A 14,486-nucleotide genomic window follows, 5' to 3' on the forward strand; every position below is an offset into this window, starting at 1 on the left:
TCCAGCAAATATTGAATTTCCTCTTTCAAGTATTTCTGTTTGAGAGGGTTCATCCTGTATGGGTGTTGTTTGACAGGTTTGGAATTTATAATTTCATTGTCATGGAAAATTTTGTTTGTCCTTGTAGGAACATTTGGAAATAAGTGCTCATATTCAAATAATAACTGTTTAAGTTCATTTCTTTCTTGCTCTTGCAAATGTGAAAGTTTCTGGTCCAGATCTTTCATAATTTCTGAATTCCAAAGATTTGTCACCCCAGTGTCAGTAGAATCTGATGATATTCCTTCACTTAAATAGTCACTGAGTGGGACAGGTACAACAAAATTAATTGCATGTTTAACTTGGCTATCTCTTTCAATATACCCTTTTAGCTTGTTAATGTGACAGAGTTGTTTTTGTTTACGCCTCCCAGGAGTGTTAGTGATTTAAATGATTTATTTTCCTGTCATCTGTGTAGGGACCATAATACTTGGTCTGAAGAGGATTTTGTGGTATTGGCAAGAGAGCCAGGACTCTTTATCACCAGGCTGAAAACTCCTTTCCTTAAGAGTTTTTATCATATCTTAACTTCATTTTGGATTGATTCCTTAAGAGTAGTAAATGAATGCCTTCATCCCAGTCTTAAGAGTAGTAAATGAATGCCTTCATCCCAGTCTTTACCCGTTTCAAAACAATATGATCGAATCATGTTTTTTAAAGTCTGATGGAATTTTTCTAATGCACCTTGACTCTCAGAGTGATAGGCAGAAGATATTAAATCGTTGAATGCCTAATTCATACATAACATGCTGTAAAATTCCAGACATGAAATTTGAGCCTTGATCAGACTGTACAGACTTAGGAAGGCCAAATTAAGTAAAAAACTTTAGGGTTACCTGACTTGGTCTTAGGTAAGGGACCAACACGATCTACAATAATTCCACTAAATGGTTTGTCAAATGCAGGAATAGGTTGTAGATGAGTCTTGGGAATTTTCTGATTTGGTTTTACTACCATTTCACAAGTATGACAAGACCTACAGTATTTACCAACATCACTTTTTCAGGTCAACCACTTTTCTGGAAAAATATCTCCAGTGAATAAATATATATATGTTAAATCAGATATACGTAACACTTATGACGATATGTGGCGGGGGAGTTGTTGGCTGGAAGAGAAAGATGGATGGATGGCATATAACTTGAAACAAGTACACTTGTTCTGGATTTTAGAAAAAGGGAACCGAGTTAAGATTTTAATCAAGTTAATTACACTTTTATAAAATTAAGTTAAACAATTGGTCTCCAATTGGGAAAAGAAGTAATTATATTTTAGCTTTTGTTATAATGCTCGAGACCAGTTTTACAAGATAAGATGAGAACATCAAATGCATTTATCAGTTCAGATTTGTTTTTCACAAACTGAGATTCTTTTAGTTTTAAGATGCAAGGTTTTCTGACACTTTCAGTTAACAGTTAATATTTTGTTTGAAACACTGATGCACATGAATTATCAGGTAGGAACTGTCCTGACTTTTGTTGAACTAGTGTTTGTAATTTCAATAATTGAAAATGTGTGGAAATAGTGTGGAAATAAAAGGTAAACTATGACAAATTAATGACAAATTAATGACCAGTAGATGAAGCACTTTTGTGAAATCTCATTTAATAAGAAAATCAAAGTTACTGCCTGATGCAGAACAGCATAAAAATTTATGAAACTATATTTTCTAATGGTGCATGTAACCGAGATATATCTTTGATGCTCTGACATGATTATGGGTACAAAGATATTTAGAAAGTTTAAAACCTTAAAAACAGCTGACTCTATTTTGTATCCTGTTGAGTGCATATTTTAATGGTTAATTACATTGCTTAATACAGTAATTTGTTTAAATTGTTCATGCATATATTTCAGATGATTGCACAGAAAAATCTAAAAGAGAAACACAACAAAATTGTTTATATTTTATCTGTCTACTTGACTGGGGAGAAAGCATTTTAAATACATATCACTTTCCATGTATAAAGTTGTATGGTTTGGTTTCTTCAGTATTTATTGCAAACATCATCACAGAAAGTATGTAAAGTATCACATCTTGAGTAATGGAGGACTGAGCTAAATGATTTAACTTTTTGTTTCCATACAAAATTTTTTTTATAAAAAAACATCTTAATGTATATTTCATAATGATGCAGTATTTGGAGATTCAGTAGAAAACCTAGAAGTTTATTAAAAACCATGTCATAATAGCACTGTAACATTCAATATTTGCCTACTGTATAAAGTAGATGGATCATAACCAATTATAAATATATACATGAGTAATTTGAGTATGTGCAGTGATTGCAGAGATCATATACTAAAGAGAAGATACAACAGATGGGTTTGGTTGTGAACAGGATTAATTTGAATAATGCTTTTATGATTTTAGGGAGGTTTGTACTGTCATAAAGATATGCATATTTAATTTCACCAGAGTACATGGAATTGCCAAAGAATGTCATCATAACTGTGTCAAAATGGTGATGATATGATGTGGTAGAGCTATACATTGTTGACATGCTGATAGGAAGGGTTCAGCCTTTTGATGTTTAGATGTACAGTACATACTGTTGGAAGCATAATTGAAAAATAATTGAAAAATGGATTGTTTCATAAACTACTAAATATGGTTCCCAGGGGGGTGTTGCAGGATTTGGATTACACAATCATCAGTGTTAGAAAATGTGCATGTTGGAGTAATATATTTATTTCAGGTTTGAGATATTTTATGGATGAGTTGCTTGTAATTTCTGTTGGTAACACTGGTCAACAGTGAAATCATTACTGACTTGAAAAGGCCCTAATCTGTAGTATTTTGGTGTGCCGAACACGAATATAACCGTGAAAAATTTGTATTGGCTCTCGTTTTGAAGATATTCATATACCTCATTTTCTATGTTTCACTGTGTAAATTTCTCCAGTAGGACTGCAGCAACATCCGGAATAATGATGTAACATTGCATAATACCATCATGCTCACATCATCCACAGTTGATTGCATCATTTTCTGATGCAATGCAATACTAATGCCATGCGGCTGCTGAAGTAAGTTGACGTCAGCAGTGTACTATACATGTGTAGGCCTATTATACTAATGCCAGGCGGCTGCTGAAGCTGACGTAAGCAGTGTACTATATAAAGCCCAATCAGATAGGTTCAGCATTTAAAATATTTTAGACGTTGTGCGAGACAGTTCAAGCTACTGTTACATAAAACTTATTATTTTATCCATTTACGTACAATAAAGAACAGTAATGCCTCGAAAGTGTGTTAATACCGCGGACAATTTTTGCTATATTTGTGGGGAAGTGACATTTGCCAACCAGAAGAAAAGTATCAATTCTCAAGTGAAGAAGGCATATCATCTTTACTTCGGATGCAAGGTTGGTGACCAAGACAAGCCTTGGGCTCCGCATATATGCTGTGCTACATGTACAACACAGCTTTCACAGTGGTTGAATTGCAAAAGGTCATCAATGCCGTTTGCAGTCCCAATGGTGTGGAGAGAGCCAAGCAACCACCTAAATGATTGTTACTTCTGCTTGGTTCCTCCTCTTTCCGGCGGAATAACGAAGCGAAAGAAGTCGAGAATAGTCTACCCAAACATTCCGTCTGCATTGAGACCAGTTCCACATGGTGAGGGACTTCCTATTCCAGAACCTCCAGCAGAATATTCTCTTGATTCATCTGACGAAGACAAAGGTGAGTCGACCTGTTCTTCTCCTGGTCCATCAGCATGCAGTGATCCAGATTTTCACTGTGGTGCATCATCAACCCCACACAGAATAACACAGGAAGAACTAAATGACCTGATTCGTGATTTGGACTTATAAAAGAACAAGGCAGAATTGCTAGGATCAAGACTCCAACAATGGAATCTTCTAGAAGAAGATGTCACAATTACTGCATATCGAAAGCGCCACCAGCAATTGGAGCCTTTCTTCAGAAAGGAAAGTAATCTGATATTCTGTTCCGATATTGAGGGCCTCATGAATGCTTTAAAAATCACTCATGACCCACAAGAATGGAGACTATTTGTGGACTCTTCGAAACTGAGTCTCAAGGCTGTGCTTTTGCACAATGGAAACATTCTTCCATCTATTCCAGTAGCGTATGCTGTCCACATGAAAGAGACATACGATAACTTAAGGCAGCTACTGAATTCCATTGAGTATAACAAGTACAGCTGGCACCTCTGTGGTGATTTGAAGGTAGTTGCCCTTTTAATGGGACTGCAGCAAGGATATACAAAATACATGTGTTTCTTATGCGAGTGGGATAGCCGAGCAAGGGAAATGCACTACATGAGGAAGGAATGGACTCACAGGCAGAATGTAGCCATTGGAGAGAAGAATATCCAACACCCAGCTCTGGTTGAGGCTCAGAAAATCTTGCTACCACCCCTTCACATCAAACTAGGTTTGATGAAGAACTTCGTGAAAGCCATTGACCGGACTTTGCCAGCATTCCGATACCTGCATGAAAAATTCCCTCGACTCAGCGAAGCAAAGATTAAAGAGGGAGTTTTTGTGGGTCCTCAGATTCGAGAGCTTTTCAAAGATGACCGGTTCAACAACTTGCTGGAAGGTGACGCGAAACAAGCATGGAATGCTTTTCGCCTAGTTTCTACAAACTTCCTCGGAAATGTTAGGGCAGAAAACTGTAAGGAACTAGTAGAAGACATGTTGATGAAGTATAAGAAACTTGGCTGCAATATGTCTCTAAAGATTCACTTCCTTCATTCCCATTTGGATTTCTTTCCTAGCAACTGTGGTATTGTTAGTGATGAACACGGCGAACGTTTTCATCAAGATATCGCAACAATGGAACAAAGATATCAGGGAAAATGGTCCACTACAATGCTGGCTGACTACTGCTGGACACTCCTCAGAGATGCTCCCGAACAGCTGTACAAGAGACAGGCGAAGAAATCTAAGATGTAGTCAATGACTTGATTTTTTATAGGTAGGCTATTACAGTTGACCTTTTACTATTGGAATGCATTTCGTTATGTAAACATTAATTTCTTGCAGATTACAAAAAAACTAGAGCCAATTTTGCAATTTGACTGTCATATTCGTGTTCAGCACATAAAAATTGATAAGAATTGACTAATTTTATTTCAGTAACATGACTTTTGTAAAAATTTGTTGTCCAGTGTAATATGTTCAACATTTGAATTGTAAAAGGCAAGAATTAATTTTGATATAAGGTAGTTTATAGAAAGAGTGCCAAATGATCAAGTGATGTAGGTCTCATTGTTAATAACCAAAGGTCAAATTACATTCTTGTAATGTAAGTAGTTCGGAACAAAGGCAGTGTGCATTTTAAACAGCTGATCTTATTTTGAGCTGTCTTTCTCTCCTCATAACAAATAATTTTTCCTTGGGCAATCTGACTAATGCGAGGAATGAAAGAGAATAAACAGATAAATTGCTAGCTGTTTTGATTAGTTCACACATTCTTCTTTCTATTGCTGAATTTTCTTTAATGAGAATCTAACAGTAAAAAACTCAGTGGGTTACTGCATACAGTATGGTTCAGCAAAAGACTCATTCAGTAATATGAACACTTTTCACTTATCCATGGTTACATTTTTCTCAATATAAATAGCACAGAAAACAAACCCACAAAAGAGTTGTAAGCATCAGGGGTTTTGCTCTCAGAGCCCCCATCAGGGCATCACTCATGGAGCCAAATTTGGGGCATAAGCACCCACAGTTAACTTTTCAACAAAGTCCATGAATTTGATCTAAAATTTGATTTGGCATTATGGATCATACATTATATTCATAAGAACTAGCTAATGATTATAGTTAGCTGAATGATATGTTTTTTCAGTATCAAGAAAAGATTGTTCTTCAAAGAGATGAAGATGTAGATAAATCTTGGCACCTATCTTTCTCTCTCTCTCTCTCGTGAACCACTCTGGAGCATGCTTGCAGGGGTCATAAACAGTAAACCAAGTCTATTTTATCGAGACTGCATACACTCTGCAGTGGTCATCATATCCAGCTCAGTGAGAAAACATAGTGTGCAGAGATATTTTCCATGTTTTTTTCTTAATCCTGTCCACACTCTCTACCCCCCACCCACCTGCTAAGCATATGGAATTGAAAAGAATCACATGAACTGTACTGTGGCTCAGGGAACTATTCAACATATGATATAATTTGGCACATATGTTGTCTTATAGATCTAAATATGTTTTATATAGATTTTTGGATAGAATTGTATTCTTGAAAGGGATGTTACCAGCATTAACTCAAGAAAAGTTCACCATAATCGGAGCCTGATCTAAACATGCCTTTCTGTCTCATCATTTGCATTTTTTGAATAGTTAAAACCATTGCCAGAATGGGCTGAGACAACTATTAAATTCCATAACCAGTTACACATGATACATGATCAACTGAACCATTAATGTTTCAATCGGAAAGAAGCTTGTGCACATAGTTTTCATGATCAAAGTTTCTGGTATTAGGATGGAGTGAATCCTATGTGTTACACTTGTTGACAGTTTTACTTCCAGCTTGCTTTTGTATGAACTCCATATATAGGTCCCACCTTTGATTGTTTTGTTATAATAGTAAACAGTATCAGTCAGGCTGATGATTAGTATCTCTCAAACAACAAGTTTTAAAATTGTGTGTTGCTGTTGTGTCTAGACTAAAATCTGTGAAAGTCTCAGGAAGAAAATGGCACTTGTGTTTGTTAATGAGTTTGCGTGTATATGTTTGCATATTAGTATTGCTCTGAATCACATCCTAAAAATAGCATTACATGAGAGTACTGGTCTGCATCTTGGGCACATTTTTTACAATGTTTCAATTGTTTGTTTAAATCTTGTTTTTTGAAGAAACGGTTGGGTGTGAGAAATTTTATTGACATCTTGGCAACTAACCGCATATCTTCACATGCAATGTTGCTTGTAACTGCAGAGTTTAATTACCATTTTGCATGTTCAGATGCAGTTTGGTATAAACTTCATCATATTGATTTGTATGTGCCTTTATTTCTTTAGTCTCATGTACTCCATTTTGGACAAATTATCCCCTTTATCAAGTAAATATTTGTCTTCACATGGAAACTTGGAGTGCTGCTTGCATTCAGTATAGCTAAAGAACTATTCAGCATATTTCTGGTGCAGGTTTGTAAGAATACTGATGAAATTTGATGTGAACATTGTTTATTAGACCCAGATGTATTTTTCTAGGCTTTGTCTCATCTGCGCTGTTTTGGAAAGTTGTGGCCCTTGTCACTCAGCTGCATATCTTTATATTGAATTTTCCTTGAGCGATTGAATGAGTTGGATTTCAAGCATTCCACATCATGATTTAGCAGACATGATTTTTCTCCATTTTGAAGCAGAATTCTGCTTTTCTCATGACTTGAATCAGATCTTGGTAAAGTCTGTTTTTTATATCATCTCTGAACTGGTTTTTAAAAAATGTTCTTTCTGGTCCCATTACGCAATGACCCTTGTAAATCATCTGTTCCATATATTAGTTAGCACACGACTCTTGTAAAGAGTATTCTGTTTGGTACAAAGTTTACTTTCATCTAAGAATCTTTAAAGTGTAACGAAAACTGATGGCAGTGGAAAAAAGAAGCATGCTTGCAAAACATTTCTTCCCGAGTTGTTGAGAGGGACCATGACATAAAATGTTTAGATAAAGGTTTACAAATGTATTGAAATCAGAATGGCTAGAGCGAAAAGTTGACAGAATTTTAGTTGCTCTGTTTATAAGAAAACTGGTCACTAGAGGACTGGCATTTTGTGACCTCTGCAAGAAAGCTCTGAATTATGGTAATTGTGGTTGTAAGAGTTTGGAACAGCACCTACAATAGAAGCTGCATACAGAATAATTGAAGCTCAGAAGGCATCTGGAAAAAGTGCAATTAATTACTATAAGAAGAAAGATTTTATCCATGAGAGAACAGATGTAGCTGTCAGAATATGCGCACTGCATGTTGCCAATACAAGCACCAGCTTGAAAAAGGCTTTCATTGAGAAGGAAAAGAAATGATTGCACATTGATCCAAAAACATCAGTCAAAAAGGAAAGCTAAAAAAATATTTGCCAAAGTCGCAAAAAGAGCTCAACTGGAATATCAACAGGTTGTGTCCAGTGGAGAAAAAGACAAGCGAATGTATGGGATTATTTGTATATAATTGATATATTTTGGTGTTTATTTTACAGATTTGTTATGAAAAGAGAGAAGTATAATATATTTGCTGCAAAAATTGACAAATTATTGTGACTTAATTACGATGTGAACACTGATGTGCACATGAAATAACTTCAGCATCAATAGTATTGGAGAACAAATTCACGTGATAATAAATAATGTGGAATTGTAAGTCAAGTTGAACATTTTTGGTAAGGTTATTAGTTTATCCAATGTTTAATTTTGTTTTTTTTATGATCATAAGTTGCACCAGGAGCTGCCTCTCGAGGACCCCAAAACCCACCTTAAAATTTGTTCAGCTTTTTTTTATGGAAGACCAGAATCATTTCTGATTTAGGTGAATTATGGTCCGATCAATGACCATTTTTCTGTTAAGCTGGATTTCCCAATACAAGTTTCACCCTGGAAAACCTTAAGGACAAATTGTAGTGAGTGAAGCTGTTTGTAATGCACCCATCATTAATAGCTCAAGGTGACCTTTTTTGAAGGAAATAAAGTTATATGAAATAAAGTGAAATCTCTTGTAATGTCAAAAAACTATTTCAAAAAGGTTCAGGAGAAGTTTCATTACCAAATTCCTTTTTCTCTAAATCACTTCATAACAGAAGCCATTTCCAACATGAAAATGTTTAGATCAGTTAATGTGCTTATTTATTATGAGTGAAATTGAATGGTAATCAGCCTTCATGCAGTTTCAAAATATTTTTCATCCATTTACATACAGTGCTATTCAAATCAGAAACTACCAAAATATTTCCATCTTTCGTTATGCTTTTATTTCGTTCTGATTATATTTAGCAAAGCTATGCACATTTTTTTTCTTTATGAGATGGCATTGGTTGCAAAACAACTTGTAACACTAGAACTGGTACAAAAGAACAAAAATTTTATTAACTTTTTGATATGGACAGATTTTGAAACAACTAGTGAGATCGGAACTATGTAAGGTAAACATATAATTATTTGCTTACAGATGGCGTGGTGTCATTTTAGGACCATGCAAGGTCACAAACAAATGCTTGGTGCCATTTCAAGGGTTAGCAGAGTAACAAGAAAACTGCTTGGTTACAAAATGGTCTAATTTTGTTAAGAAAATATCATCTTTCCCCAGCCTAAAGGATTGGTTGCACAAAAATAAATGAAATGTTTTTTACAGTAATTACAATTGTTATTTGTTTATACAAAGAAAATATAAGTGATAAATATAGAATTGGCTTGACAATATTACAATGTCCATTGACAGATCAGGTTGTGACACCAGAATGCATGGCAGAGATGAGTGAGATGAGACAGAGTTTGATGTCAGACTACCAGATTTCACCTGAGATTGTGATCAGGTGTAACACAGAAATCAAGATGTGTCAGGGCCTCCAGTCTGAGGGTCGAACCCTTCACTGCCTGATGGACTTTGCCAACAAGAGGAAAACCAAAGACCTCATCAAACCTGAATGTAAAGCAGCTGTAAGTTTGGGCCAACTTTTATTTGGACAAGACCTTTATTTCCTTGGCATCCAAAACACTCAGATTTTGTATGTGTTTTGAGTCAGTGGATAATGAAATTTTGATATGTTATAAGAATAAATTGATGCTGTCAGGCCAAGAGCCTGTGCTAATTCAAATTATTAGAAATTTCAGTTAAATAAAAGGGTGAAAAAGAGCAGCGCCAAATAAATTGTATTTATTTTTATGGGCTTTAAAAAAAATTAGGATGTCAGCTTTATCTAAAGTCATGGCTTAATCTCTGACTCAATCGAGATATAGTTTCTGTGTGTGTTTGTGAGAGTGTGTATATCTGTATACATACAGTACAAACAGTAACACCAAAAGTAAATACATGGCAGAGTTACCTTGCTCAGGTTTGTTAGTTATGTCAAACTTTGAACTTTGATAAATATGCAGCCTACAGTATATACTTGCGTATAAGCCAACACCCAAACTGAACAAGTATAAACACTAAAAAGTGCATGACCTGTGTACAAGCCGACTTACAACTCCGAGACATCTCAAGATGCATGAGTTAAGTTAATTTTCTGTTTCTTATAAACTTTTGGAAATAATGCTTTGAAAATTATGCTAATACCGTAAAAGCCGAGCTGTAGTTTGCTTTGATGTAGCGACCTTACACCATACCTGTCAACTTTCATGCCAGAGGGGGAAAAAACTCCCCATTTTTTGGGTCACTCCACGCTTACCTCCCGATTTCATAATATCTTAAGATTTTTGTAGAAAACTCCTGATATTACATTGTCTTCAGTTTTCATATCTTCTAAACAAGAAAAGTCCTACATGATCTGTTGTATCACTGTGAATTATTGTTGTGACCAAAATAATTATTTTAGTATAAAAGATTCGCTTCTTCACTAAATAGAATGTTAAGTTTAAACATTATTCACGCAAATGAATGATTATTTTTACCTCTACAATAATACAAAAATAAAAAATAAACCAGAACAAAAAAATAAACCACAACAATAAAATCGTCCACAATTAATTTCGATTTCAAGAATGATCACTACGAATGCTGTAACTCCATATGCTATAGCTCCATTCCCACGAATGAAACTTACACGAGTAAACACCTGTCATTTTAATACCATATATGCCAATGTTAAACTGGTATAGTTACCGGTCAAAAGTCCCTCTTATCACAAGCCAGTTTCAGGGTTTTAATGATTAAGTGGCCTGTACTGCTGTTGCAAAACAAAAGACAAATTCGCCAACTATCAACATAGGAGACACCAAGACATCAAGCTTTCCATTGTGTGGAAAGTTATGTTTGTTCAGCTAAAACACAAAACTACAATTGATTGATGTTGATCTTAGTTGATCTCTTTGAGAACTTTAGCCTTTATTATTACCACTCTTCGTGAACATGTAAATTAGGATGGTTATGTGCCTTGTACAAATAAACGTGCATACCTTTTTAAAAATGTCACCTCAAAGTGTAGGATCGCTTAAATCATTGAAAATGAGTAACTAGTGAGCACCTGATTAAATGTAAATGAAACAGCTATTAAGGACTAGCTGAAATTTTATCTAGAAGAATGCATTTTGGTCAAAACGATGAATAAAGCAAAATCTGCATCTGTGTTTGTGAATAATTAAGGATTTAAGTGACGCTATGCACACTTTTCACTGTGTAAGTACTGTACATTATAGTTCAGCATGGTCTCCCTGGTAAACCCAACCGGCCCACGAATTATGAAGTCTATATTTACCTTTATTTAACTTATTTATTTATAAGCCGACCCCCCCTTCTTCCAGGTCTTTATATTTTCCTAAATTATTCGGCTTATATGCAAGTATATATGGTATTTTTTTCATTCCTTGTACTTGATTTTTGAGCTTGGAGTTAACCAAAGAATCTTGATGCAGTCATATGTACTGAAAATTTTTTTTGGATATCAAGTTTCTATTTTGCACATTTGTACTCTGTAATTTTGGGCACTGACTGTTGACTGTTCTTTGTCAGCAGTTTGGTATGGGTATTCATGTTGTTTGGTCATGAGGGCTGTTCCATTAAAACATACATTGGACCCAGGGAAGGCACTTTTGATGTAGGGTACTCACAATAGATGCAGTTTAGAAGGTTCTTCTCATTTTGATATTAACTCTGTGAAATCAAGGTCACCATGCATATATATTTTCAAAAAAAATGCCTTCCCTGGGTCCCATGCATGTTTAAATGGAACAGCCCTTGCTATAAAGGAAATGTATACAGTGTTGGACTTGGGACAATGTTATTCCACACTCACTTATCACAAACTTTGCCATTGTTAATAAACTTGAACCTAAAAGACATTGAAATATTTGCACCATAGCCTTCATTGTCTGCATTACTGGCAACCATAGCAGCATGTACCTGTAAAGATCTGGCATATTGCAAGGTTATTTTGTGTCATATATTTTTCATATATACGAAGGAATTACTGTCATATACTGTACGACATTTGAGTTTTTGCAGCATTGGCATGAGGGGATGCTAGCTATTAAAGTTTTATATGGGAAATAAAATATGCAGGACCACACAAAAAAGTGGCACAATCAGCATTGTTAAGACAGTTGGGATCACATATGCAGTCAAATAAATATACTGGCATTTTTTCAATGAGTTCTTTTCATAGGATCTGTTCAGAAGGAAATTTTTAAGAAAACAAAACTGGTTTTTAAAATGGTTTATTTGTCAGTGGTTCTTAAAAGGATGTGTTTCTTGATTGTTTTAGGGGAATGCTAATGCTTTGCATCTCCAGATGTGGAAAATAGATGGAATCTTTTGTCTGGAATATAATGACTATTTTACATGATTTACTAGATTTATGGAATCTTTGTTTGATTCCAACCATGAATTATGAGACCAAAAAAGATTATGTTCTACCATCAGTGACAAGAGACATCCCAGAATGAATTAAGGTAGTGATTTACAAATCCATATAATTGATTCCAATGAAAATAGTTAAATTTATTGTATATGAACAGTTAATGTTACAATTCTTTGTCTTTAGCTTGAAGATTTAATCAGAGAAGCTGATCCAGTGTCCAACTTCAAAATTGACCGAGTTCTAGCCGAGGCATGTGAGCCTGTGGTCAACACCATTTGTAAGGACATCCCATCATCAGATGGCGACAGGTTGGTCCATTTTTTATTAAACACAGAGACTATGCTTTAGTCTTGTCTGTAGCAGTATGTGCTGTACTTATTACTCTTCCAATCATACTGATTGGTTAACTGTGTAAAATTGTTGTTTGCTTTAGGTTTTTTATTCACTTTTAAAGTAGTAAATAACACCATATGGATACATGCAGTTTTAGAAGTGTGTGTGTGTGATGTGGATATTTAATGTAGCTTTTACAGTTTTTCAGTCCATGTTTCCCACAATACCGGGAAATTGGGAAAAAGTCTTTAGAAATTATAATTTTTTTCCCAACCGTGAATAGTCATTGAATTTTGTAAATACTGATGAAAGTTGGGATAAACCCTGGATTTTTCCACCATCACTTTACACCAGGAACAATTACTTAAATTGAGTCATGACTGAATTGAGTGCGAGTTAAATTTAGTTCATACCAGAATATTCAGAGGTTGCAGGATGGATCATTTAAGGACTCATGTTACTAATTCAACTCCAGTAGTAAACATATGGAAACACTATATCATATTCAAAATTCAATAACTTAAAATTTCTGGGTGCTGATGATGAGACCTATAATTCTCCATGCACAGCTAACCTTGGTGCAAGCTTATGTGTGGAGAACACCACATGAGCCACGGCATTTTGTTTATCTACATGTGCATGAAACACATGTTATTGATTCTGCACCAAATGAATCAGGTGCTACTTTCATTAATGAGTAGTCAAGCCTGTAAAAATAATAAAATTGCATCAATATAATTTTGTCTATATTTTTAAAAAAATTACAAATAGGATAAACTCTCAAAAGATATTTTTACTAAAATTTTAATTTTCATTATTAACCAATTATGGACCACCAAACCCATAAATACTCTATTATTTGTTCACCCATTTCTAGACTGGTTCACAGTTCTTCCGTATAATTTGTACCATGTGTCCTATTAAGCGCTTGCCTTAAACATATTTGCTGAGTTAATCCAGACACTCATTGGATTATAATTGGCTATTAGACTGGTTGTTTCACAGACAGCTATGTTTGAAAACTAGTCTGTCATCACTAGAAGCTGTGGTGGTAGCAAAGCGTAGCCATTTTTAGTCTGACTATACTTACCCATTTGTTTGTACTCCCCTACTGATTTTAATGACAGTAATCTTTATTGTGATAAAAAGTGCAGAGAACTTAGTCAATTCATTCATCGATTTATTATTTATAACCTGAAAATAGAGAGGCCCTAGCCCTGGCATTCTCTGCACTTTTCAGGCTTAACTCATTCAGCCCCAATCCCGCCTTTAGGCATGATGAGGCTGTACCCTACTTCTGAGCTCTGCAGCATCACGGTCATTTAAGATACACCAAAGTGGGTGGTATTACAAAAAAGCAGACAGATATAGCTCTACAATGATACCAAATAATCTGGACGTTCTAGTTGCACTACATGATACAGAGGGAAAAACCTAATTTTTTTTACTCATTTTTTTTTTCTTCACCCAAACTTCGCTCGTGGTCAGAATCCAGTTTTATGTCTAGATTTTAGACCTTTTGGCATCAGATCTAAGGCAGACTGGTCTCAACTGGACACCAACAGGTGAACTTTTGCAAAAACTAGGATAAAGTGGGCATTTGGAATAATGAGTGGTC

The 14,486-nt window shown here is 35.1% G+C and overlaps 1 protein-coding gene across 1 annotated transcript in view; it reads left to right on the top strand.

Moving 5' to 3' along the window:
- Positions 1–14,486, top strand: part of LOC149780916 (Golgi apparatus protein 1-like) — a 220,331-nt gene that overhangs the window by 67,996 nt on the left and 137,849 nt on the right. The window contains exons 7-8 of the mRNA XM_089938010.1: positions 9,460–9,677; positions 12,719–12,843. Coding sequence (XP_089794136.1) covers positions 9,460–9,677; positions 12,719–12,843 — 343 coding nt within the window. The remainder of the gene's footprint in view (positions 1–9,459; positions 9,678–12,718; positions 12,844–14,486) is intronic.

The sequence above is a fragment of the Sinohyriopsis cumingii genome, chromosome 16, assembly GCF_028554795.1.
Source record: "Sinohyriopsis cumingii isolate HCF-2022 chromosome 16, ASM2855479v2, whole genome shotgun sequence".
NCBI lineage: Eukaryota > Metazoa > Mollusca > Bivalvia > Unionida > Unionidae > Sinohyriopsis > Sinohyriopsis cumingii.